Source organism: Rhipicephalus sanguineus, chromosome 10 (assembly GCF_013339695.2).
Source record: "Rhipicephalus sanguineus isolate Rsan-2018 chromosome 10, BIME_Rsan_1.4, whole genome shotgun sequence".
Classification (NCBI taxonomy): domain Eukaryota; kingdom Metazoa; phylum Arthropoda; class Arachnida; order Ixodida; family Ixodidae; genus Rhipicephalus; species Rhipicephalus sanguineus.
In genome coordinates this window covers 2,639,141-2,664,661 of record NC_051185.1, presented here as the reverse complement: position 1 = coordinate 2,664,661, position 25,521 = coordinate 2,639,141, and the positions used below count along the sequence as shown (strand labels likewise).

The following is a 25,521-nucleotide window of genomic DNA, read 5'->3' as shown; positions in this document are numbered from 1 at the left end:
TGCCGCCTTTATTTCTCGTGCGACACGCCCAGGAACAGATACAGTTTCACACGTGAATCGCGTGCCTTGGTGTTGTCTGCACTGTTGTGGCAGGCCACGACACCGCAATACTTCGGACCTCGCTTGCACTTCCGCGGGGTCGCTTCTGCCAACGTGGAAATGCAGCTTCGCACAGCAAGCCTCCCGGTTCAGCGTGCCAAGCTGACGGCACGGTGCCCCAGTTCCACGCACCGACTGTGTAGCGCGCGCACGTGTGTGTTCCCGCTGCCGACAAACAGGATGAGTTGGCTGCACTTGCACCCAGTTGCGCCAGAGCTTCTCTCCAGAGCCGCAGAGCGGCGCTGTCGTCGCGCCGCAAACTTGAGCTTGGGTTCCCTATGGACGCGCTCGCGAAGCTGAACGTAAACGGCAATGCCGGCAAGCGAATCTCGAAGCTGCGAGGCTGCAAAAGCGCGCGTTCGCTGTGCTTCCGTCATTCTCTCTCTGTGCCACGGTGCGCGAAACGTAGATGTAGATCCTGTACTGCTGGCTCACACCCACTCAGGGGGATTGGCCAAGAATCGGGTAGCTTAGAAAAAATTATTTAAAAACTAGTAATGAGCGCCACCGCCGCGGAGCAGAGGAAGGCTCGGGAAGCCGAACGTAAACGTCAGCGTCGGCAAGCGGTAATTCAAACGCCTCGACAACCACCGTCTCATAAGTCACATAAGAGAAACGGAAATGCGCCCCTCACGATGCTTTCGCATCCCACCATGGTTGCCCTGTGAGCGCAAAAAGTGAATGACTCTTCCTCCTCAATTTACATATCATCATCACTTGTGCATCTTCATCTGTATATATATCATCATCAATGTGATTTTGGCTCGAGCACGGCTGAATAAAGCGGTTCCTTATAAGTTCCTCATAGGGGGAGATGATGTATCATTTTTTTTTTCAGATGCACTGCAAGACAAAATTTCTCTCTGTTTCACAAAGCAGCAATCACTCAGGGTGCTCATTATGATACGCGCGTGCATGCTAAACACTAACGACGACAAAGCTTTATTTCCCCCAGTATCTAGCATGTGATAATCTCTCGTCACAGAACTGCGAACGCCTTCCCTCGGCCCAGCAGAACACCACCGCTCTTTTAAATGAAAAACAGTAAATAGCGAGAATTATCGTTTTCTACAGCTTTTCTAGTTAAAAAAGCGTGATTATACTCAGTAATACCTCACATTCCCAGAACACTCCCAGAACCTTACAAAAATCCCTAGATTAAAAAAAAAAACAAAAAACGCCTGGCCTGCGCGAAAAGCGCAGCACAGTCACAGCGAAAGCTCGAAAAGCGGCATTTCTAGAGCCCGTCATGAACTCTCTTGTGGCTACTAATACAACTACACTAGCAGTAGCAACGTACCCACTACGCCACAAATGATAATTTTTGTGAAGTTGGAAGCACCCACCACGACATTACTCGCCATTCTGCGGAGACGCGAGGTACCATCTTTAAGGAATTATGTGCAGTTTCTTGATGCAACGGCTGATGACGAAGAATTATGACTGAGCCTTTTGTAATGGGTTGGAAGCTTTAAATGACCCACTAGTTACGTAATTCACATTGTGCGACGCCCGGTCGTTATTTCATTCTCCCACCACGCTTTATAACATACGCTAACGTGAGAAAGAGATAGAGAGAGGGGAATTAACTTTATTGAGACCCTGAGGAAATGGATCATGGAAGCCTTATGGGCTTCCTTGGCAACCAATAGAAGTGCACTTGCGAGGAACCCACTACGCTATAAATCATAATTTTTTTGATGGAAGGAAGCAGCCGCTGGAGAGGGAGGGCGCGCAGCTTCGCGTAGTTGCACGTAGCCTCGCGCCCAGGGAGAGGGCGCGACGCCGCGTCAAAAAGTCACGCGTTGACGCGCTGCAACGCGTACGTGTGTTCGGGCCTTTACAGTCGCGCGCGCCGCGTAAAGGCCACAAGCAGAGCTCGAAGTTGCCGTTTCCCCAGGCACCCTCTTTTCAAACAGAGGCCGGTTCTCACTCTCGTCGGTGGGCGTGGCGTCTGGACGTTGACGTCGCGGATCTGCCAGTTTACGTCGCAAGAGACATAACATGCTTATTGGCCGATAGCCGACGTAAATCGAGAGCGGCGTTCGGATCAGATGCGCTTCTTGCCACGGGGTGCCGCCACTTGCCGGCGCCGCGCACTCCTCAGTACACGGTAGCCGCACTCGCGCACGCGAATCACAGCGGGAGAGCGATCGCGTTTCATGACGCGCGCTGACGTAACTTCTTTCCCCCGTGCCATCCCTCCCTATGTAGCTTCCAGTGCGCTCGTCGGCACGAGAAAAGAGAGAAAGCGCTGAGAACGTGCGCCAAACCCCCGTAACTCCGCTCATTCTTGACGGATTCGAGAAATTTTTGCGGCAATCGATTCGGGAGGCAGTAAACTCCGATACTGAGGTCATTAGATCATTACTTGGAAAAGTGGTTCATGACCCCTTTAATGTGGTTCCTTCCCGACATGAAGACTGTATAGGGTCTTTTTGCAATGCAGTTTTCATGGCTCTGAGGTAGGATACTGGGCTCCCACGTCGAAGGCCCAGGTTCGAACCTCATTCCATTCTAGAAAACTCCGTTTTTTTTTTCTTATTTCGAGCGATAGTGGTTACGGACACCGGCGGCGGCGGCGGACAACCACGGCGCCAAAAACGGCCCTTGTTGTGATCTCATAACAGCTTTCGCTGTAAAAAAAAAAGACGCCAAATCCCTGAGAGACACTGAAAATCCCTAGATCTAGGAATAAATCTCTAGGGCTGGCATCACTGTCGCTGACACTTGAACGTGGTCTCGTTATCACCAGCAAGATGACGCGAAGGGCGCGCTTTAAAGGGATCGACAACTGGGCAGACCATACGTGTGATTAGCCCCCGTATTTTCAAACAAGCCTCGGCTCGAAGTTCGTCCTTCACTTGACCGAGTTGAGCACAGCGCCTGCGCTCGACTGAAAATGACGCCGCGCTTCTCAAGAATCGCTGCAGGTTATCGCTGATATGCATTGACTTGTTCTGCCTAAAGAAGGCGCTCCCATCGACTTTCTCAAGTGAAAATGATGCGTTGAGTGAAGGGACGTTCTAGAATACGCGGGTAGAGATCCTGGTAGAACTGAAAAGACAGTGAAATATAGTGACAGATTCCAGCATGCTTTCGGCGTTGTGAGTAGGACTTATATTTTTAAATGTTACAAAAAAAAAAAGGTATGTCGCGCAGCCTAGCGGAAGAGCCTTGAAGCTGGATTATGAAGTCGGTCACATTGCTGTACGTAGTCACGTAGTCTGATGCTGTCATCTGCACCAGAGGCTTCCCAAGCATCGCTAGCATCGCTTAGTGGCGCTGATGATGATGATGATGGCTTGGGGCTATTCCCTTTGTATCGGGCGGGCAAGATTAATTTGCCCTAGCCAGCGAACAAAAAAAGAAGAAAAAAAAAACAAAAAAAAACAAAAAAAAAAACACACACACACACAGACACTCACAGCCCCGTAAATAAGTCTGTACGGCTAATTCACTGCCGCTGCGTCGCTCGCCACCACCGCACCAGCCTTGCTTTGGTGGTGCGAACTGCTGCATAGTCCACTGCACCAGCCGTTTCATCGCCTGCGTGCAGCACCGTGTCACTCGTGCGCGCAAACCCCAGTGCCTCGGGCAGAGTAGTGCCCTCTCGCTGGCGGGGGCACAAAGACGTACAGCGTAGCACAAGGTGGGGGATGGTTTCCTCTTCCTACTCGCACAACCGGCATAAAGCCCTCGTGTCGTCGGTAGCTTCGTCGAATCGACGGCGGTGCACAAGTGTTCGCAGTGCCCCAGCCCGCGCTTCAAACAAAAGGCCGCTACCCCCATTTGCGTCGTAGATGCGTTCCTTTTCTATAACACTGCTCTTGACAGGCAGCGCCATCTCTGGCAGAAAAATAGAAACTGGGAGCATGCAACGAGCGTTCTCCGTTTTCGCCGCCGCACGCTTCCGCGCACGTGCAGATCTCTCGCGGTACATTCGCGTTGCCTCACAATCTACTGCCAGCAGCGCGGCTTCAAAAGATCTCCGAGCTGGACAGGCACTTCCGAAAAGCGAATTTGATAAAAGGAGAAAGGCTCGTCAATCACGTTTAAGGTGAAGAGCAGACGATCGACGACAACGACGCCCGACTCAACGCGAAATGCATTTTCAAAGTCGCGATAACACCCTGTAGGACGTATACCTCGATTGTTTAAACAGCGCAAAAAGACGAAGACACGAGAAGGAGGACTACACAGGACAGGCGCTGGACTCTTGCATAAGATGGGTCTTGCATAAGATGGGTCTTGAGCGTCTCGCCTCTTTGGTTGATAAAGCTAAAGAAGACAGACTCAGCATTTTCTTTAGCGCCAAGACGCACAAGTTAACGATTCCTTTCCGCTCCATTGTTACTGAACGCCATTCCTGGCAACAAGTTGTTTCCAGCTACCTCCTAAGGCACCTTTCATAGGCCTTTTGACCATGGGCTGCCTGCTTTTCTTTGTGCCCTTTAACTTTTGAAGGTGGGTTTCGGCAACGGATAGAACGACAGAGTTAAGATAGCCAGCTGAATGCAGCCACCTAACCTGATCCTGCATACTGTGAGGACAAGATTTCACCAGCGCTCCCTCGAGACACATGGTCGCAATGGTCCTTTTAACAAGCTTAGAATGGGCCGCATCAAAAGGTAACAGCTCTTTCCGCGAACGTGGGCGATAGGCCCAGCACACGTGTCGCTCCGAGAAAGTGATGCTCAAGCCTAAAAATTGCAATCTATTGTCAATGGCAAGCTCATGCGTGAACGAAAAAGCCGTTAGGATGTTGTCTGAAAAGTGCTAGAATTTCATCCACTGAGCTAGTGGTGGTCAGCAAGGGATTAGTGTTTAAAATAACTAAAAATCGTCCACATACCGAAAGACCTTCAGCACCTTTGCATCGTCAAGTACTTGAGCTAATTCTGTGTCAAAGGAAGCTAAAAACATATTGCACAACACTGGAGCGACACAAGAGCCAATGCAAATCCCTTTTCGCTGAACATAAAGAAGCTGCAAAAGTCGAGGTGAGATAAAATTCTAACAAGTTCGTCATGAAGCTATGCCTGCGGCCCTCTCAAACGCCAGTTCGCTTCCATACAGGTTCTAACAATTACAAATAGCTCAGTGCGGCACAGAATAGAATAGGTCTTCTACATCGACTGAGAAGCCTGCAAGTTCTGCGTAACGTCATTCGAGTTCTTAACTGCGAACGGATCTCTGACCTCTACCGTGCTAAGAGCAGAAATTTGCTTACGTGCAGCTGCCACGAGTCGCGTTCACTCACGATGCACCCGAAGGTCATGTCCACCTTGTGTGTTTTAACACTGAACAACACAGACAGAGTAGCCTGCTTGGAAGCGCTAATGGCCTTAGACAGTTTTGAAAGTTGGAGATCCTTGCAAAGCAGAATAGCCTGGGCCTTTACCTTGCTTGCTTGCGACTTCGCTGGCACAAAGTTCTTGTGCAGTGCCCGTGTGGCTTTTTCATCGAAACTTTTGGCTGTCAGTACCACAAATCCACCCTCCTTGTCGGCTTGCATGAGCTGTAGGTTGCTCTTCCGAAAGTACTACGTGACAACTTCTTTGGTAGGATCCTTAGGATGAAGATGCGTTCGCCGAACGTTCTTCAACAAGCTGTCCACCCTAAAGTCCCTAGATTTAAAAATCTAGGGACCTTAGTCCACCTCATCCAGAAGGCACCTTTCTCCATCTTCTCCCGGAGCACAATTGGCTATCCTTCTATCCTTCTTTGCAAGGACAGGTGGCGCGCCGAGAAAGGGCCCTTGGCGGAGAGTCGCGATATAACACAGCCGCTCGCGCCCAGACGGCGGGCTGCATGTGCTGCAGTGTATCGCGGTGAGCGCACGCGCGTGCGCCGTTCCTGCGATATTGGCGCGAACAGTTCGTACAGCCATTGCGTCAGTAACGCTGCACTATGGTTTAGAAAAAAATAAGTTCGTCTGAAGGGGACTTTCACAGCAAAAGCACAGGAAAACAGACAGACGCTCTACAAATCGGACTACGTCTATGCATACGGCGTCGAAGAGACAGTGCTGTGCCGCGATGCCGACTCCTTCGTCATCATTTTCTGGCTGCGTGCAGGGATTTGTGTCAAGTTTGTGCCGGCTGACAAGCCTCCATTGTTAAGTCCGCGCTGCGTCGATACCACGCTGCCCAATTCTGCAGTAAGAATGAAAAAAAAAGCAAGGGGTAGTTGCGTCGTTTTTTTTCTGCCGTGGTATGTATGCCCAGTCCGCGGTATGTATGCACGCGGACGTTGATCAAGCAAACCACCGTGGTAGCACAGCACGTATGGTGTCGCGCTGCTATGCTTGAGGGCGCGGGATAGAATCCCGGTCACGGCTGCCGCATTTCGACGGGAGCGAAATACAAAGAACACCCGTGTACTTAAATTTATATGCACATTAAAAAATCCCAAGCGGTCAAAATTAATCCCGATTCCCACACTACGGCGTGCCTCATAATCATACCATGTTTGGTACGTAAAACTCGCCATTATCGATGCTGATCAAACACCTTTATTGTAAGCAGACACAGGCAAGCGAAAAAAAAACAAAAAAAAACAAAGAGAGTACGTTAGGCGAATTAAGCGACGAGTTGAAATCCAAGCCACTTGAAACTTCTCTGGCGAGGCATAAATTCCGATGTCACTTCTCCACGGCAGCCAATGCAGAAAGAAGCTTTACTGCAGAAATCTAAGCTCCGAGTAGTGCGCTGCTTTATTCCTAACAAGAACCCTGTCTGTGGCACAACCTGCCACGATGGTCTAGTGGTTATGGTGCTCGACTGCTGATCCGAAGGTCGCGGGATCGAATCCCGGCCGCGGCGGCCGCATTTTTGATGGAGGCGAAAATGCTTGAGGCCCGTGTACTTAGATTTAGGTGCACGTTAAGGAATCCCATGTGGTCGAAATTTGCGAAGCCCTCCACTACGGCGTCTCTCATAATCATATCGTGGTTCTGGGACGTAAAACACCGACAATTATATTATACTATGTGTGTAGCACAAATTATGTTAAACAGATGCATCTCAGCATCGAGTATCCATTGTGTGCGTATTTTTGTATAACAGTTCAGCGGCTTAGGCGAACGTGCCCCCGCACACATCTTGTAGATTTTCTTCGAAGTACCTGTTTGCAAATAATGCAGACTACTTGCCTATCGTATCATTCACTTCACGTGGTGGCATCAGAATGAGCTTAGTGGTGCTGCAGCAGTCAGATGAAACAATTGTTACACATGCCGTATGCTGCATAATATGCTCGCTTTATTTGCGGCGAAACACCGGCTAAATTCTGTTCCATGGCCCTGGTTTCCACTTGTAGCCGTCTTCACTATCGAATAAATCTAGCAGACACGCGCAATTCGGTTTAGAAAACAGCGCGACGCCACTTGAGAAGAGAGCGAAAGCAGAACATACGCTGCTCGCCTGACTGTCTGGATGCAACGCCGCATCCGTTCCTATTCATGTGGCTTAGAAGGAAAAACGTAGAAGGATACGTCCTCCATCATTTCTACGTATAATGGCACTTGAATACGCAACAGTAGCACCAGCGTCCTTTCGTTTTCTTCCGGGGATCCGCGCCCGCATCGCCTCTACCAGTCGCCGCTCTCGTCCGCGGGAGCGGCTAGGATATGCGCGCTTTGACCACCAGGGCGGCGCTGCCCGTACCGCGGAAAACGCGGAAACTCGAGCACTGGTTCCCTATTGGCCTGGTGTGCGACCGATGGCGGCGCCGCGAACGGCGCCTGTATGACGTCAGAGCGGGGATTCGCGCGCTTTCGTCTGCTACGTAGGCCCAGCGCCGTGTTTAAACCACCGTTGTGGTAAATCTCAACAAAAAAGCAGTTAAACTGGTTATCTTGCGTATGGTGGCTACTGACGCTCTTCGAACAACCGTGGGTCTGCCTTTAACGTTCATTTATAACCACAGCTCTTTGTTTCTTAGAACTGCGACCGCTTGTCTCCGCGGCGAGTGCTGCGCGATGGTGATGTACTGCTCTGAGCCTCAGTGTACTTCGTCCACTCGTGAAAAGCTTTCACGACTATCCTAAGGACCCAAAGCTGAAGAAGAAGTGGACAGTCAAGCTCAGAATGGAAAAGCGCCCGACGCCATCATCGACCGTGTGCAGCAAGCACTTCGCGGACAGTGACTTCTGCTACCCATCGTACGCGCCACTCTTAGGTAAGCTTGTGACCACGTTTAAGCGCCTCGCCAATACTTAATGGGCGACTTACACCAGGTGCGGTGCCGTCCCACAACCTGCCGCGAAGGCCCCTAGACAAGGAGCCGACGACGCGGCCTCCGAATCGCCTTGCAGGAAAGTGCGCCTCGTGAGCTCAGCTGAGCGGCGCAGGATATCTGAGACTACGGCTGCATTTGGACGGTGTACATACGTATTTTACTTATGAAGGCAAGCGTGCGCCTAGCCGACTGCTTATCATAAATTCATAAGCGAAACCTGTTGCCGCTGTTTAGTGTACATTCCCTAAAAGTTTTCACCTGAGGCAGTGCAGATGCTTTTTTAAAAGCGAAGCTTTTTAAGCTTTTCGTTAGGCTGCGTGGTGTGAAACTCGACCCAGCTTGCATTTGCCACGTTAATCTCTGTGGCCCTGTGCGTGGTATAATCAGCGATTAACTATCTGTTATATCCTGATACCCATACGACGGCCCTGTGCGGTGCCCTGTGCGGTTAATATGAACTACGACGTAATATCGTTCTCACTGAACCAACATTACGGAACAAACTGCGATCACCGGCATCGACAGGGGGGTATGCAACAAGGCGGCACTTGCGCACTTGTTTGCAGGACGAGAGCTGCGACGGTGATGCGATCTCCGTTGACGGACTCGACCGCGCATTCAACAATGTGGCCTGCGTCGTACACCGCCTCGCCCTCGATGAGGCACCGCGACAAGCTTTATCTACATACTTGTAGATGCTGGAGAACGGCACGCTTACTGAAATATCGAAAGAAACACCCAAGCTAATTAGTTTAGTACGGCGGAAACAAGATAACGAGCGAGAACACTCACACAGAGTTTCACTTTCTTACCAGCAATGCGGTCAGTGGCATCGGCGCACTCGTCGGCCATCCGGGGGATTTCTTGGCCCTGTCGATTGGGCCGCAACTAAAACAAGTTCTAGATTACACTCGAAAACATTCGTTGCAGGCGTTAGTTGACCGTCGCGAGGCTGTTCGTTCAACAAAGTTCCCGCCTGAAGCAGACGATCCGCATACAGGAGCAGCGGCTGCTGCAGCGCGGTTGAGAGCGGAGTCCCCGCTCTGACGTCACACGCGAGATGGCGCCACTCCAAGATCTCGAGGCCAATAGCCAGACAGTGTCCCTTAAAGGGCCCCTCACCAGGCCACATAGCAAATTTTTAGTTAGACGCTGAAAGTTGTGTGCCGAATGAAGAGCAGTATGCCGCAAGAATTTTTCAAATCGGTTCATTACGAGCTGAGAAAAGCAATAATTTGTAGCGGCGCGAAACCATGATGCGAGGAGGCGAGTTTCACCCCTTGCCACTCGCCCCGTGTAGCCTTCGCAAGCCAAATCCCCTCCCTGCCCTATTCACTTGACACATACGCATGAACACGTCATGCGCATGCATGGTCACGTGCACATGACGTGCCTGAGCCAGCCCGAGCACGCGAGCGGCGTTGCACGGCCGCTACCTTTTTTTATGTAGCGGCCGTGGGCGTTGTGCCAGCGTTCTCTGTGGCGTACTGCCTGTTTCTGCGGGACGGCCATGAAAGCTGCGACATTTGTACGGGCACGAGAGTGGCGGTATCATGAGCCAGTGCGCCATTAACGTTTACTAGGACGCGGTAGAATAAATGAGCATAATAAGTGCTGGAACGCGCCAGAACATTACTTTAGTTTCCAGGGCTGGCGCCTGCTCGATGCGCTAACCGCGGGGGCACGAACGCATTCGAAACGGAGGCACATTAGCCCCGCATCTCGCTGTAATTCACGGAAAAAAATGAAAAAGACGCACACATTCCCTTTGTGTGTCTCATTATTTCTCTCAAGTTTTTATTAATCTATTCAAGCAGCAAATTACACAAACTACACATGTCGTGTCAAATAATTATCGCAGTGTCACGCATAGGTCGGCAAACTCACTCATGAGTCGACTCACTCAGACTCAGATCGAGCCGAGAGTCTGAGTGAGTCCGGGTGACTAACATTCTCGTGAGTTTGAGTCCGAGTGAGTCCGGTAGTGGAAAAATTCAGTGAGACTGAGTCCGAGTGAGTCCGGTTGAGGAAAATTTCAATGAGTCTGAGTCCGAGTGAGCCATAAGCGCAAAAAATATATATATATAGCTCAATATTTATTGATCAAAGGCGTGAGTTACGGAGGGGGCGGGGGCATGTGACACTCCCCCCCCCCCCCCCCCCCCCCCCCGCTATCTCTTTCACAGGTAGTTCTTGATAAAAATATGTCGTGTGAGTGATCTCTTTCAATAAAACTACCCTTACTGAATTGCAACCACTGGTAACTCATATTTGAAAGTACGAGATCAAAAGGCGCCAAGTAGAGGACCATTTACGCCACATATTGGCTTTGACACCATGGTTGAAAAAGCTAATTATGCTCTAACGGACTCATGAGTCGGCTCACTCAGACTCAGATAGAGCCGTGAGTCTGAGTTTGAGTGAGTCCGAATGAGTAATATTTTGGTGAGCTTGAGTCCGAGTGAGTAAGGCAGATTAAAATTTCAGTGAGTCCGAGTCCGAGTGAGTCCGGTTGACGAACATGTTGCTGAGCCGGAGTCCGAGTGAGCTATAAGGGCAAAATATATTTCATGAGTGAGTCTGAGTGAGCTCCAGATTTTTTGCCGACCTATGGTGTCACGTGATTCTGTTGGCGACGCCAGAGCACAGTCGTCTACGTAGGGCCATTTTATCATGTACGTCATCCCCTCATTCTCTAAAGCGCGCGCCCGCGAGAGGAAGGGCAAGCAGCGTTCACCTTGAAATTTGACCCATTTCCGCGGCGCGTAGCGTTGCAAATTTTGGCAGACGTGATCGTGAACGCCCAGTGTATGCATTGCGCTCGTTAGCTCAGAATTGTCAAACCTGGTGAGGGGCCCTTTAACGTAATTTAAGAAGGCTGCCCTAGCGGGCGAGATGGATTTATATGTGTATAATAAGTACTTTCAGTTGTACTATGACCATGTTGAGCTGTTTTTGCGCGTATACAACTCTCTGTGAACTCGTCGTTGCTGACAGAGAGGTAGAGAGAGAAATAAACATTATCAGGAACGCACACAATCCTTTGTAGGTGGGCAGCCTTCTTAGTCCAGCAAACCGTGGACGCTGATCATCTCCTTGGTGAGGTAGATCAAGTTACGGGGCAAACGTGAAAGCTGGTCTTCTCAATGTGCTCGAGTCCACTGCTTTGTTACAAGCCGCGGCGACCGCTGCAGGCTACCATATGATAAGCAAGGCGAAGCAAGCTAATCGGAGACTAAAGTGGGAATTTTGTTTAGCTCTCCTGGCTAGGCACAACTAAAATACGCGACACTTCTGCACACTCAACTCACAGCAGCTTGGATATGGAGCAGTGGCAATGCTATTCGTTTTCAAAGAAATAAACTAAATTTCCTGAAAAAGGAGAGTGTTTGATCGGGCTACGAAACGTTTACTGGTTCCCGCGCGTATTTGCGTCGCTGATTACCTAAATTTCAGGCCAGGCAGAACAAAATAAAATCATGACAGGTTGCTGTAATGTTAAAGAGCCTCAGCTGAGCGATAGCCTCCTCTGTAATGCTCCAGCGCAAGACCCGAAAGCGTGGAATAGGCAGCCGCATAGAGCCTACAGCGCGTGGTCATAGCACATGGAGGACAGACATCACAGCAGAATCGTAGGACACATTTTATTACATAATTACGCTATTGCTGCGTTCAAGTAAAATTTTGCCCGACTTGTTAGTTTTCCAGTCTGCACCCGACAATGACCACTGTCGAAAGTTGGGGGTCTCCGCCCCCCTAACATTTATCAGTGGGGGGGGGGGTGGGGAGGCTAGCGTCCCCATTGACCCCCCCGCCCCCCCGGTAGATACGCCTATGGCTGTGACCACCATTTGCGCTATCACTAATACGGGGGCCATAGGTTATTCACTGAAGACACGCCCACATTGCCGCACAGGCTGATGGGAAGGGCGTGAGCTCCTTCCGTCGGCCATGATCCTGGCCACTTTGTGAAGCTCTTTCGGTGCGTGTGGATGTTCTCTGCCTCAGAAGCAAGCAGCTGACCGCGTTCTGTTGGAGTCTCTGCAATAATGGTAAATTGTGCCGTCTATTGACGTAGCAATAGGTCACGGCGAAGAAACAGGGTCAACTTTTATGGACTTTCTTCAGCCGTCTACAACCAATGCAATACATGACGCAAGAATGGCGGGAAAGGCGCCTCCCTCTCACACCAACAAAAGTTGGGCAAGTTTCATTCCTGGTGAGTATCAATTTGGGTTCTAAATGTTGTATGCCTTTGTTTTTGTCCCGTCACTACGCCGCTTGGAGGAGAAGGGCAGATAAATTTGTGCTTGGCTTGGATGCTGCATTGCCGTCACACAATTGGCGCAGCTGTGCGACGGCTCTGCTCTTGTCTCGGTGTGATAAATGTGGTTTGCCACTAACCGAGTCGATCGCACGGGACCACCCGACACAATTGGAGAGCCTGCCAGGATTCCATTTCCTGCCCGTCACGGATTTCGGAGGTCTAGCGATGGACTTTGTCAGGATTCTGAGCTTGGACTGAGGGCATTCAAAGGAAGAGGCGTTGCAGTTTCTTCAAGTGGAACAAAAACGCGTTCGAAAAGAGAGGGAGCTCGTGCTAAAGAAACTCGAAGCTAAACTCGAGGCAAAACATGGCGAAGCACTCGAGCTGAAACTGCATTTGGCAGAAGCCACAGACGTTAGCCAAGATTGGAATACGTCAAGGGATGATTTTACACAAGCTAGAGAGCCTCATTTTCCTAGTTGTGATTTGGTGGAACAGGTGACTACCACGCGCGCGGAGCGCGTGGTAGTCGTCAGAACAGCCTAGTAATTAGCGGGAAAAAAAGACTCGGATGCGGCAGATAGCAGTAGTAACTCAATCAGCAGCGAACGTCGCGCAGATATGTTGATCAGGAAGCAAAGGAGACGCTCGAGACAGGAGCTCTTCACCGAAGGTTACCGCAAGCCTTCACAGAAGGCTTGCGGTAAAGCCGCCACCTCACGGTGTGTTGAAGCGTTGACGAAATTGTATTCGAAACGCGCCGAATGGGGCGGTCGTTGCTACGGCGCGTTTTTTTTTTTTTGTTTCTATTTTTCGAGCCTGGTGGCATAGATCTGTTATAAAGGGGACGCTCGTAGCATCCACCCATCCAAGAGCACCGTGAGAGGCAAGTGTGAAAGATAAATTTAGGCAAGTGTGAAAGATAAATTTAGCATACTAGTTGCGCATGCGAATTTCGGTCCCGCTATTCCTCTAAGCCCGCTAAACTGGGTGGACTCAGCAGCCGCAAGTTGCATCGCCAGCAGACTGGCGACGAGTGTTCGGGTCTGCAGCCGGTGACGCGGGCGTCCCGAGGTGTGGCCGGCGGACTCGACGGCGTTCGAGCAAGGCTCCTCGGTGATGCAGCGGTCGCGCACTGCAAGTACGAACGTTCCCGGCGCAAGCCCCCTTCTGAAGCAAGGCACCGAAGGCAATCCCCGGAGGGCCACGTCAGCGGTGGAACGCCATGCCGGGCGAAGGAGCCGACGACGACGTTAGGCCTAGCGGGCATAGCAGTCGAGCCAACGTGACGACGACCTGTGTGGACAGACGACGGCTGACTTTTTCCCACAAGGTGGTTGAAGGCGTCATAGCTAACAACGGATCACAGATGAGATTGTCGCTGACTGGAATTAGGCACCGAACGGGGTAGGCAGTATCAAGTAAAGAGCGTCCCGACGAAGCAGCAGTCTTGAAGCTAGACATAGGAAACTATGTTAGAAGGAGATGAGACTGCTGAGGACGATTTAGTGTTAAGGGATCGTGATCGTTTGAGTTTGCTTACTGTTACCTGTCTTGTTTGTATATTTGTATATTTTTGGAGTGCCGTGGCTTTGTGTAATAAATGTGGTTGCCACTAACCGAGTCTTTGACGGAGTCTATCGCACGGGACCACCCGACACTCGGTGACTTTGCTCCTCACTTCAGGAGACGGCGCTGGCGTACGTACTACAAGATCTTTAATTACACTTGCATTATTCACTAGCAGGAAAGCCATCCTATTTGATGGACGAGACGCCAAGTCTTCGCGGTTGGGCTACGACACTGAGTGATCCTTCGTGTGGGAAACCCTCGGCACAAACTCGACGTCAGAGTGCAACTCATCCATGCCCAGGTGCAGTGCTTCAATTTTGTACAAGGCTTCTAGTTTTTAACGTAATGCTTCCTTGCCGTCTCGCCCAAGCTTTTGCGCATATGCGCTCTAACTGATTAAATGTGCATCGCCCATCACTTCGCAGCGTCTTCGATCGCGTTCGCTGAGGGTTATCCTGCGGTATAGTAAACATCAATAATTTGTCCTATAAGGGTAGCACTTGTCAAATCACAGATAAAGCAAAACACACATTAAGGGACACTATGGCACAGACGCCATACAGTGGCCAGGATCATGGCGGACCGCCCGAAAGACGGCGTTGCCATAGTTGTCAGCGCTTGCTCACGGCATCATGGTGACGTCATGTGAATTCAGTTCCGGGGTTGTTGAAAATGGAAGACGATGCCGGTCGCGCACCGCGCGCTTGCAGTCATCATTAGGATTAGTGTGGCATTAAAGGGGGAAGAAGGCAGTCATGCCGTCGGTCGCTGTTCTTTATATTTGGTGCCGTGAAACCCGGGACTACGACTCCGGCTTGAACTGGACGGCGACTCATAGATTGATGAGGCAGCGTCCGTCGCCTGGAGGTTCGCGAGACGGGAGCCCCTTACGATGACTTCGGCTCTGGTCTGCCCTTGCCCTTCAAGACGACGGCCCGAGGTTCTCAAGGCTAGGATGTCCATGAAGAAAGGAGAGTCACATCCTGTCAGCGCAGCCTTCAGAGCAGTTAACGGTATGGCTGCCCATCCACTAGATTTTCGCTTCGGCAACAACTATATGGCTCGCGAAGCCAGGACGACGAACTTTCACTGCGATGACACCCGTCCTGCAGGCCCAGCCCTCGAAGCTACCATCTGTTCACTAGTCGACCCACTGTGCATGCGTGATGATAGTCAATTCAAGGGTATCGAAGTCGGAATGCTGAAGCCTTTTAATGAGAGTAGTCGTGAAGGCCCTGCCCTTGGATCAGATAGCGCCACGCCAACGTCGTTGATGTTAACGCGTAATAACTGTGGACTGGCGAACGCGGAGGAGAGAGAAAGAGAAGAAGACCAGAAGATGAAGCAGCTTCAAGTTATGCGGAGATCATTGCGAGCAGACATTGAAGAAGTCATGAAAGAAAGTGACATAGTACTTTCGTCTAGATCACCAAAGATTGGCAAGCTCAAGGATTTACGCTTAAACCTCGAATTGATGAGAAACGACTTGAAGAAAGTAGACCACCAGATTTATGACACTGTACGTCTTGACGAACTGGAAAGCGACGTCGAAAATTGTGAAAACTTTCACTGGGACATCTTAAAGGGGCCCTGCAACACCTTTCTTAGTTATATTGGAATAGTCTCATTATTGACGTATGACTATTCACGAGTCATATGCCGCAAAAATTTTTCGAATCCGTCAAGTCTAAGTGGTGTTACCAAATTGTAGAGATCACGTTCCGCAGCTTTCTCCCTCAACTCAACGCCGCGAGCGCGCGGAGATCAAGGCAGCGAGTCGAGGGAGGGAGCGCATACGAGCGAGGCTCCGCCCAAGAGCGCCGGCGGAAATTTTTTCTTCATTTTTTTCTCTCTGACGTCTGGGCGCAACCACGTGGTCTGTGCCGCCACTTCCGGTCGGCTTGCGTCGTTCTCGTCGAGCGGAGCCGATGTGTATCGCGCGTGCTTGAAAACTGCGCGTCGGTTTGGTAATGTTGGGTGTGCACCTCGAACGCCGTAGTGTTTTCATCGCTCTGCCAACCATGGAAGCAAACCTGCGCGCTCGTTTGGAACGAATGGCAGCTGAGATCGGTTTCGGCCCATACTCCGATACACCGCCTCGTAAGACGGCACTGGCAGACGACCCCGAAGCGCCGCCATTACCGGACGCCAGCATTGTTATCGGAGACATGCTGCACGGCTGCCTCGGTCGGTCGTGAGAACGTGCCGACGATGCAGTTCCCAGCTTACGAGACAACACTCGAACGGCTGCCACTCTCAACGGCAACCGGCGATGGTCAAAAGCACAGAAATATTCACGTTTTCGGCACTGCGCATGGCGAAGAAAACGGAACCACGCAACTACGAGCAGACGAGCTGTCGGTGAGACCGGAAGTGCTAATATTAATGTTTGTTCGGTGTTTTTAACGCGATAACAGAATATAAACATACATATTATCTACTTATTGAACTCAAAATTAACAACGAAAGTAATAATGAGGGTGTTATCGTGATTATAACATCAGCCAATGGTGGAACTGCCGACAATCGCGTCATATTTTGCGGACTAATACATCATTTGTCGAGAGAAGAGGGAGCGATTTTCAGCTGACTTTGAGAATTTATTGTAAATTCCAGGCCGTGCGCATCGCTATAATATTTGGCTCGCGTGTTCTCGGGAGCCTCGACTACCGATCGGCAGCGCTTTTTGAGCATGCTCGAAAAGTGTTGCAGGGCCCCTTTAAGCGTAATATCAGACCTTGAACTTCGATTAGCGGAATTTGAGAAAAGACCATTGTGCGCACTCGCACAACCAATACGAAGTTCACTGACGAGGTATAAGCCTAGCTTGACTTGCTCGCAGGGCGAGACAATAACCGTCAACGACACTGCAGAAGAGACTGTCAGTTTAAGAAATTCTGGTACCGATACGCAAAATGGCCTAAGCTACGAAACTGTAATAGCGACGGGTTCCAATGATGAAGCAATGACACCCGTTGCGTCTTGCGTCAACGCGAGCGCAAGGGCCCTAGAGTGGCTTGGGTTCTGCGCATGCGCCCTGGCGGCTCGCAAGCTTCTTGGGGCCCCAATTCTCAAACTCTCTTATATACTAGAGTTTGAGAATTGGGGAACCAAGACACTGGGTCCCCAAAGCTGCGTTGGGTAGGCTGCTCTTGCGTTCGGAGGATCAGCAGAGTTTTGAGAATTGGATCAAACGCAGGCTGCGTTGGGACAAACGTGATGACATGACGTCATCACTAACCCCTTAAAACTAACACGCCAGGGATGACAAGGCGCCTTTGACAAAGATAGGTCCCCTATCGAAACGTCGGCCAGCCTATTCTGAGGTACTTTCTCCTGTTTTGAAACCTATAAAGTGTATTTATCGTATTTTGGCGCCATTGGCTCTACAAAATTACCCCAAACTTGGTATGTTAAGTCTATGGCCCCCTCAGAGGACAATGCACTTCATTTTTACCGATTAGGAACTACGCAGTCCCTAGGAGGCGCCGTCAAAACATGTGGCGTTACGGCGAATGGTGCAGAAACTTCAAGGCGGCGTCGCCAGCCACATTTGGTTTTTGCGCGTTTTCTCGCTTACTAAGCGTCTTCTCGCAGCAAGCGTCGTGTTTTTGGTATCGTGAAAGAGTACTTTACTAATATGAGAAAAATCGTTTTGCTCTTTAGTGTCCCTTTAAAGGAGTACTGACACGTTTTTGAGACATCGCAAAAGGGACATTTTTCGTTTCCTTGGTATGCAGTGTCAAAGTTCTCCACACACTGGAGTCGGAGAACACGTATAAAATATTTTGACTTTCAAGTTTTCGTCACTGAGCATCTCCAAGCCAGCCCTACAGCAATGGACATTATCCCGAAGAGTCAACACAGTTCCCCCGAGTTTGCGAGCTCTGCGTCCTGCATGCAGCCTAAATCGCAGAAATCACTCTCAGGGTCATCGGATGACAATTCACTCATCGTTGTTTATCTACACCACGAGCAGATGACAGTGATGGAAGCAACATTTTGCTTTTTGGAGCACACTCTGGTGCAGCAAAAATGCTAGTTTGGAGCAGCTATTGACATTTTCGGAGCAGATGGCAAAATATTCCAAACGACTCCTGGAGTTAAATCATTATTTAAGCGTCTCATAAGTATTATTACTTATTATTAAAGATATTTCACATACAATTATCACTGCAAATTGCAACAACCAAATAATTAAGCAGATGGGTGGTCACCGAACACTAAGATGAGCTATTTATCTAAAATATCGGGTACTTGTGACAAAAATGATATAAAACCGATGAAGCTGAGCCCCAAATTATAAAAGAAACTAGAATCACATACAGCCGTTTATAATCGGTAACAGAGCAAACAAATCTGTTATTTTCATATTTCACCAAAATAGCCTGCATTTGAAATTTCAAAAAAGAAAAAAAAAGACAAGAAACCAAGTTCGGATAGGATGAAAAAACAGCCTTGCCATTTCTTGTGGCAAAAATGAGGTCGGAAATGACAAAGTGATAAATGTGATCAGCCACACATCACAGTCCTCCCATCAGCAGTTAGTAATCAGTAAGATATCGAACTAATATCACACACATTTTACCAAAATAGTCTGCCTGTCATGTACAGCTACATACAGCTAAATCGGAGACATATCAAAAATGCCACTACTTGTGGCACTGTCGATATGCTAGTATGTAGCTAGTACAGAAACTCCATACTGGCATGCTACAGTGCATACTATACTCGCGGACAACTTTACTTGGCAATGAAAAAAAAAAAAAAGGCTACGGCGGCGGAGCTACTGCACATTACTGCTCCGCGAAATAGTCCGGTTTGGCGCGCGTTTCGAATTTAGTTTCAGTTTGTGAACCTTCCGTATCTCTTGTGACGGCTGTTGGATTATTCACGTGCAAAAACGTGAAATGACACTGCATATAGTAAAACAAATATAAATTTTGTATCTCCTTGGTGCGTGCTGTGCCTCTTTTCAAACAGTGTCCCATAGAAAATAGAGCAATGTTATTTTGCTTAATTCTCACGCAGAAAACAAGGACGCAATTGTGGGCCATTTTTCTTCAGCGGTAGCACACACATAGTTTGGCTCTGCAGCCTTCGCTTCATTGCCAAGAAAAAAGTCCACAAAATATAGAATGATAGTAGACAGCTTGTTTTTTGTTACGTTTAGGCTCGCTGGATGATCATGTGCTTAAAGTTCATTGTTTTCAGTTTACCGGTGCCATTCCGGACAGGTCCGGAGCAGTTACTAACAAAAATTACAGTTTGGAACAGCATGGAGCAGCATTTCTTTTTTGGAGCAGTTTGGAGCAATTGGAGCAGCACTTCCATCACTGACGAATTTGCCGCTAGTGCGTCGCGAGTTTCTGTATCCCCGTGACGTCATACTGTTATGAAACGTCACTGAGAAGCCGCTCCCTCGATATCGAAACCGAAAGCGTCTTTTAATTAAGGTAGCGATAATTCAAATATATTCGATGCATTCCCAGGCACCGCAATACTCGTTTTATGTTTCTCGAAGCAAGCATTTTTATTCAGAGCAACAATCCCAAATTTTTTAAAATTCGTGTCAGTACTCCTTCAAGGCATGCGCAGATAAGAAGCGACATGCAGTTGCCCTTGTAAAAACGTAGGCATGGAAAAATTGCGCACTGGAATCGCTGGAAGTTGTTTTCAGCGCCAAAACACACAAACCTGTCATACCGTTTCGGGTCATTATTTTTGAGAAAGGCACGCACTGACTGCGTATCGATCGCCTTTTATATAAGATGTATACTAAAACGCCTTGAAATATAAGACCACGTGAAGAATTCTGATCGAGTGCTATATCACGAAGACGTCGGCTTCAAGGCATTTTCCGTAGATGGCGCCGACCTATATTGCCGCATGATGAATTGTTGCGGAGTGTAGTACGGGTGCGTTGGATTTTCTTGTGGAGCCGCCGTATCTGCGCCGACTTGCTTCGCCTGGACCTATCTTGCACTTTTATTCTGCATTGGCTAAAGGACCCCACCCAGAGGTCGAAATTTAGTAGTGGTGTTGCAGTTGTGCACGAGTCTGCAACCAACACGGAGCCGTAATGGCGGAGCATTTGACGATACGCCCTCGGTCGTTTCCCTCTCTCGTCATGCGGGGAGCAAGAGCTGCGAGCGTACAGACAGGCGTTGTAAATGACGAGCAGACGACATGTTGACGTCACGGCGAACCGTTGCGGGGATGCCGAAAGGCACGGAGCAACTGTTTCTTGGAATTTGCGGGCGTTTAGGGGCCCTTCAAGTGATTTGTTCTTAGCAAAGCTTGGCCTATCACACTGTGAATGCATGAAAGTATTCATGATTGCTCTTTTGAGCAGTTCCAGAGCGTAAGCGATGACATTGTACCGATTATTCGTCAATGTTTTTTCTCCCTCACGTTGACACCTGAAATGCCCGATCATGGAACCATAAGGTTTGTCCATGCTGGACTGATCACCTGACCTCCCAGGGTTGACAGGACACATTAATCGTTTCGTTCTAATCACTCGAAACGTGTAAAACGGAGCATCACTAATAGGTGCTTAGCAACGCGCTCCAAAAGTCATGTCACCAATCCAGGAGCTAGCTTCAGTGAGCAAGTCTATCGAGTTCCTACCGACATAGCTCAGTCGCAGAAGGTGCTCTCCGACGCATGGAAGCCACTCAATGCGTCCCTAGCAGTAACGCCAGTCCAGCGCTTGATAAGCGCAATGTTGCCGTGATCCCCTACATACACCAAGGTTCATACAATCTAAAGAAAATTGCAGGTTGTGTTTTCAGCGCCCAACAAACTAGGCAGTCCTCGCCGGCATAGGCGTATCTACCGGGGGGGGGGGGGGGGAGGAAGGCGCTAGACCCCCCCCCCCCCTCCAGAGAAATGTTAGGGGGGCCGAGCCTCCCCACTTTCGACAGTAGTCACTGCCGGCTGCAGACTGGGAAACTAACAAGTCAGGCAAAATTTTACTTGAACGCAGCAATAATGTGAATATGTTATAAAATTTGTCCTCCGATTAAACTGTGACGACTGTCCTCCGTGTGTCATGACCACGTGCGGTGCGGGCTGCCTATTCCACGCTTTCGCGTCTTGCGCTCGAGCATTGCAGAGGAGGCTATCGCTCAGCTGAGGCTCTATAACATTACAGCAATCTGTCATGATTTTATTTTGTCCTGCGTGACCTGAAATTTACATAATTGGCGACGCAAATACGGTCGGGAACCAATGAACGTTTTATAGCCCGATCAAACGATCTCTTTTTTTTTTCAGGAAATTTAGTTTCTTTCCTTGAAAACGACTAGCATCGCCACTGCTCCATATCCAAGCTGCTGTGAGATGATGAGTGTGCAGAAGTGTCGAGTATTTTAGTTGGACCTAGCCAGGAGAGCTAGAAGAGGTTCTCACTTTAGTCTTCGATTAACCTGCTTCACCTTGCTTATCATACGGTAGCCTGCAGCAGTCGCGGCGGCTTTAACAAGGCTGTGGAGTCGAGCACATAGAAGCCCGGCTTTCAAGTTTGCCCCGTAACTTGATCTACCTGACCAGGGAGATGATCAGCGTCTACGGTTTTCTGGACTAAGAAGACTGCCCACCTGCAAAGGATTGTGTCTGTTCCGAATAATGTTTATTTCTCTCCCTACCTATTTTTCAGTCACGAGGAGTTCCCAGAAAGTTCTACACGCGCAAGAACAGCTCAACATCGTTGTACTACTACTGAAAGTATCTTAATGAGAACTCATGTGTATAATAGATACTGAAAGTATCTATTATACACATATGAATCCATCTCGCCCGCTGCTATAAGTAGCCGCTGCCAATGTGATTGGCGGGCAGCCTTCTTAAATTACGTTGAGAAAGAGACACTGCGTGGCTATTCCGAAAAAAAAAATATATATATATATTGTTCAGCGCAGTAATGCGCTGCCCACTGTTCAGACTTCATTTTAACGCCGCGAGTTTTCGCATACTCCCGACGACGCTTAACAAGGAGGCGATCTTATGGCACAGCGAAAAATTTTGACGAATAGCAAAGAACCAATGACTAATAATACACCGTATTGAAAATAGTTTATTTTTTTTTTTACACAGTCATGCGTAACTGATAATGACGCGGTGGATCACTTGCGCGCCATTTGTTGCTTCGTGTTACGAGCAGGCGCTGTGGGCATGACCCAGAAAATTTCGACCAATCATTAACAGGTAACGACGGATGGAGACAATGCGGTTTAACGTTATAATCACCCTCATTTTTTCAAGGAAAGTTTGAGCTTACACAGTTTGCGTAGGCTACCTACTTGGAGGGGCCGGAGGGGAGGAGTCCGCTTTCCCCCCCCCCCCCCCTCCCCCCCCAAGCTGGGAAAAATAGGAGGGCAAGGAACGACACCTAGTATATAAATTCGTAGTCATTTTGATCTTATAACTATACACAGCCAGCTCAATGTGGTTTCTATAAATAATTATCAACTGAACTTGATCTTCTTCTTTAGAAAGACTTTATATTAGAGGGCTCTAAGAGTAAAGAAATTGGCACTCGGATAATCCTGAAGACTTTTGCGAAGTACCGTGCTTTGTCAGCCCATGTTTTGTTTAATAACTGAGAATTTAAGGTACTACAGTCATAGCAGGATTCTTCATGCTCATCGTATTTACAACGCCAAACTGAGACTGAAGTTTGCAGATGGAATGTTCAGATGAAGTACAAATTAAATGTGGCTGTACTTTATGGCAATATTTCCAAAATGTTATCAAGTGACTGCTGTGTTGTCGCAGTATAGGACGGCCCAGCCTGCACAATCTGTTTGTGCAGATTCTACCTTGATTGAAAACGAAGTTTTGAAAAGCAAATCATCTAATCATCTCTATGAATATAAAAAATCACGTCAAATTCAGAGAAAATGTAGTTCCCCCTGTCTCTCTCTCTCTCATATATGCCACTGCCTTGCCGGAAAACTGAACCTTCAAAAAAGAAAACTGGCACGTGCAATAAGAAGCACGCGTTCGTTCAGTGCAAATGTAACGCCGTCTATCCCTCGCCCTGCAACCGCTGTTACGTCGGACAATCATAAGGCAGATTTTAGTGCATCATGTTTTACCAAGTCTTCCTTTAACTTGTCTGACAAAGAGTCGAATGTTCTCCGCATGCGTAATACATAGTGTGCATTGACGTCACCGTGGCCGCCATCTTGGGGCACCAGCTGGTTGAGACGCTGCGTGAACACGAACGCGCGGAGCAAGAAACTGTCCCCTCGCGTTCCTTTGTGTTCACCCTTGGCGCGGCTGGCGAAAGCGAGGACGGAACGACTGTGTGTCCTCCTAATGAGATGGCCGCCATGTTGAGGTACCCAGTGCAGAGAACCTGTCTGTGACGTCACGTGAACACTAGCACTCTCCCGATAGTGCTGGGGCTTATTTTTCATCCCATCGGCAAAATAACACGTGGTTGCTGTCGCTGACGTGCTTCCCAAGGTACTTTTATGTTCGACGGAATTAAACTTATTGTTGTGAGTTGCGCCCGCGTGTGTCCTTGCTCAGAAAACCGGCCACTGAAAATAAAGCTCGAATAAAAACACATAGCTTCTTGTCCCCGCTACCCTCCGCGTAGCAGTCGAGGCAATAAACTCAGAAGCCGTTCGATGGCTACTTGGAAACGTGTTGCAGGGCCCCTTTAAGGGTGGTATGATTGTTCTATCCCGCTGTGACTTGCTCATTTCTTCCGGCAGCATGCTCACATCGGAGGCGGCTATTTCTTCATAGACATTTTTGGAACGCGTCGTTGTTTGCTGTCCCTCTTGTAATGAAACATCCTGGTTCGCACGAGCATTCTCTTGTGCGTGGGGAATGTGCAGGCGCGGTTAGTGCGCATAGGCCCTTTAGGGAAGGCTTGAAGAATTCACGAAATATTTCAGTGCGTTCCCGCTGAGGGGTGGTGGCGCTCCCTCTTCTTCACATGCGGATCTGCAGCGCGCTGTTTACCTCATTCCTAATGGTCGCGGCGTTTATCGATCGGAGGACAGCGCGAGCTCGTGAAACAGCAAGGAGAGCAATTGTTACGCGGAATCAATAGTACTGCCACAAGGCGGAGGAGCGCCGTCGAGATTAGACCAGCAGTTTTATTCGTACAGGCAGGGTAGGCTGGATGATGCGAGTTTTTATTATTTTGATAGAAGGCATCTACTGGGGCACTTCGCCCCAGTAGATGCTCGTGGGTGCAAAAAACTCGCTGTTGTAACGATGTTAAGAGAGCGCGCACCCGCGAAAAAAACAAAAAATAAGTGGCGTTCAACAGGTTTCTTGAACAGATGCCCAAGCATACATCATGGAGAGAAACAGATTTGCCCGAGAATCGGATGAGTTATGCTGAATTTTGTCACACAGCAGACGTCTTTAAAACAGCACGATTACTTCAGATTGAATTCGATCACTTTGCCCGCGCAGTTGCGCCTCACCGCAGGCGCGTTCTACGCGAGAAAAAGGCTGGCCGTGCAAAACACAATGGGCAGCCGAGAAAATAGAACGGGCCTGAGTGAAATGCAAACGCCACGTCTTAGCCGCGAATTAAAGGGACTTGATGCGGCCCTTTCGTGTCATACGCCCAAGTTTTAACCATGGCGGCAGCGTTGCGTGTACGATCTTAGCGCAATGAATCGTGCAGAGCAGCAGCAGTGTAAACAGGCGCCAGCTCAGAGTGTGCGCGACTCGATGCGTATTATTTCGACGCGGCTAATAAGAGAGCACTAAACAAAAAATGCGCGGACTGCACTACTCGCAACTCGGCAAAGTGTCGCAGTCGCAGCAGCCCATACATTTAGCCCGCAGCGCGAACACATCATTATTGCGACACACATAACCCGTCGGCCGTGTTGTGCGGTAAAATCGCGCACCGTCAAATGATCAGCCCTGTGCGAAGACGAACAGCGGCGATCTCGCGGATCGGACATCGTCAAGCGAGATCGTGGTCTGACGTGCGACATGAGCCTCACAGAAAGAAGAGAACAAAAGAGCGCTTGCTCAGGCCACTCACCTGCACCAAGTCATTTTAAGCGTTTTGCTGGTATTAACAATAAATTTAATCACTCTTTAAATGGGTCCTTTCGCAAATATCTAACACATGGCGCCCCCTACAGAAGGCGAAATTGGCGCCACCTAATGCAGAGACCAAAAAGCTCACAAGACAGGGTTGCCTCTAGCCCCACGAACATGCCCAACCTTAGCCGATCATTGATACTTTGAGGACACCACCAAAGTTTGTGCGGTCCATGGCCGGACTAGAGGGCACACGGCCCCGGGCAAAGTGCGAGTGGATGACAGCGTTTTGCTTCCGCAGGCAG

General features: G+C 49.2%; 1 protein-coding gene across 4 annotated transcripts in view; it reads right to left on the bottom strand.

Annotated features, from left to right (window-relative positions):
- Positions 1 to 25,347, bottom strand: part of LOC119406250 (G/T mismatch-specific thymine DNA glycosylase) — a 138,939-nt gene extending 113,592 nt beyond the window's left edge. The window contains exon 1 of one of the 4 annotated variants that reach the window (XM_037672979.2): positions 25,215 to 25,347. Coding sequence is in view for 2 of the 4 variants with exons in the window: in XM_049419734.1 (XP_049275691.1) it covers positions 25,215 to 25,228 (14 nt within the window). In the remaining 2 variants the exon portion in view is untranslated. The remainder of the gene's footprint in view (positions 1 to 25,214) is intronic. The other 3 variants (XM_049419734.1, XM_049419733.1, XM_037672980.2) reach the window with 3 other exon arrangements.
- Between the last annotated feature and the right edge of the window lie 174 nt (positions 25,348 to 25,521).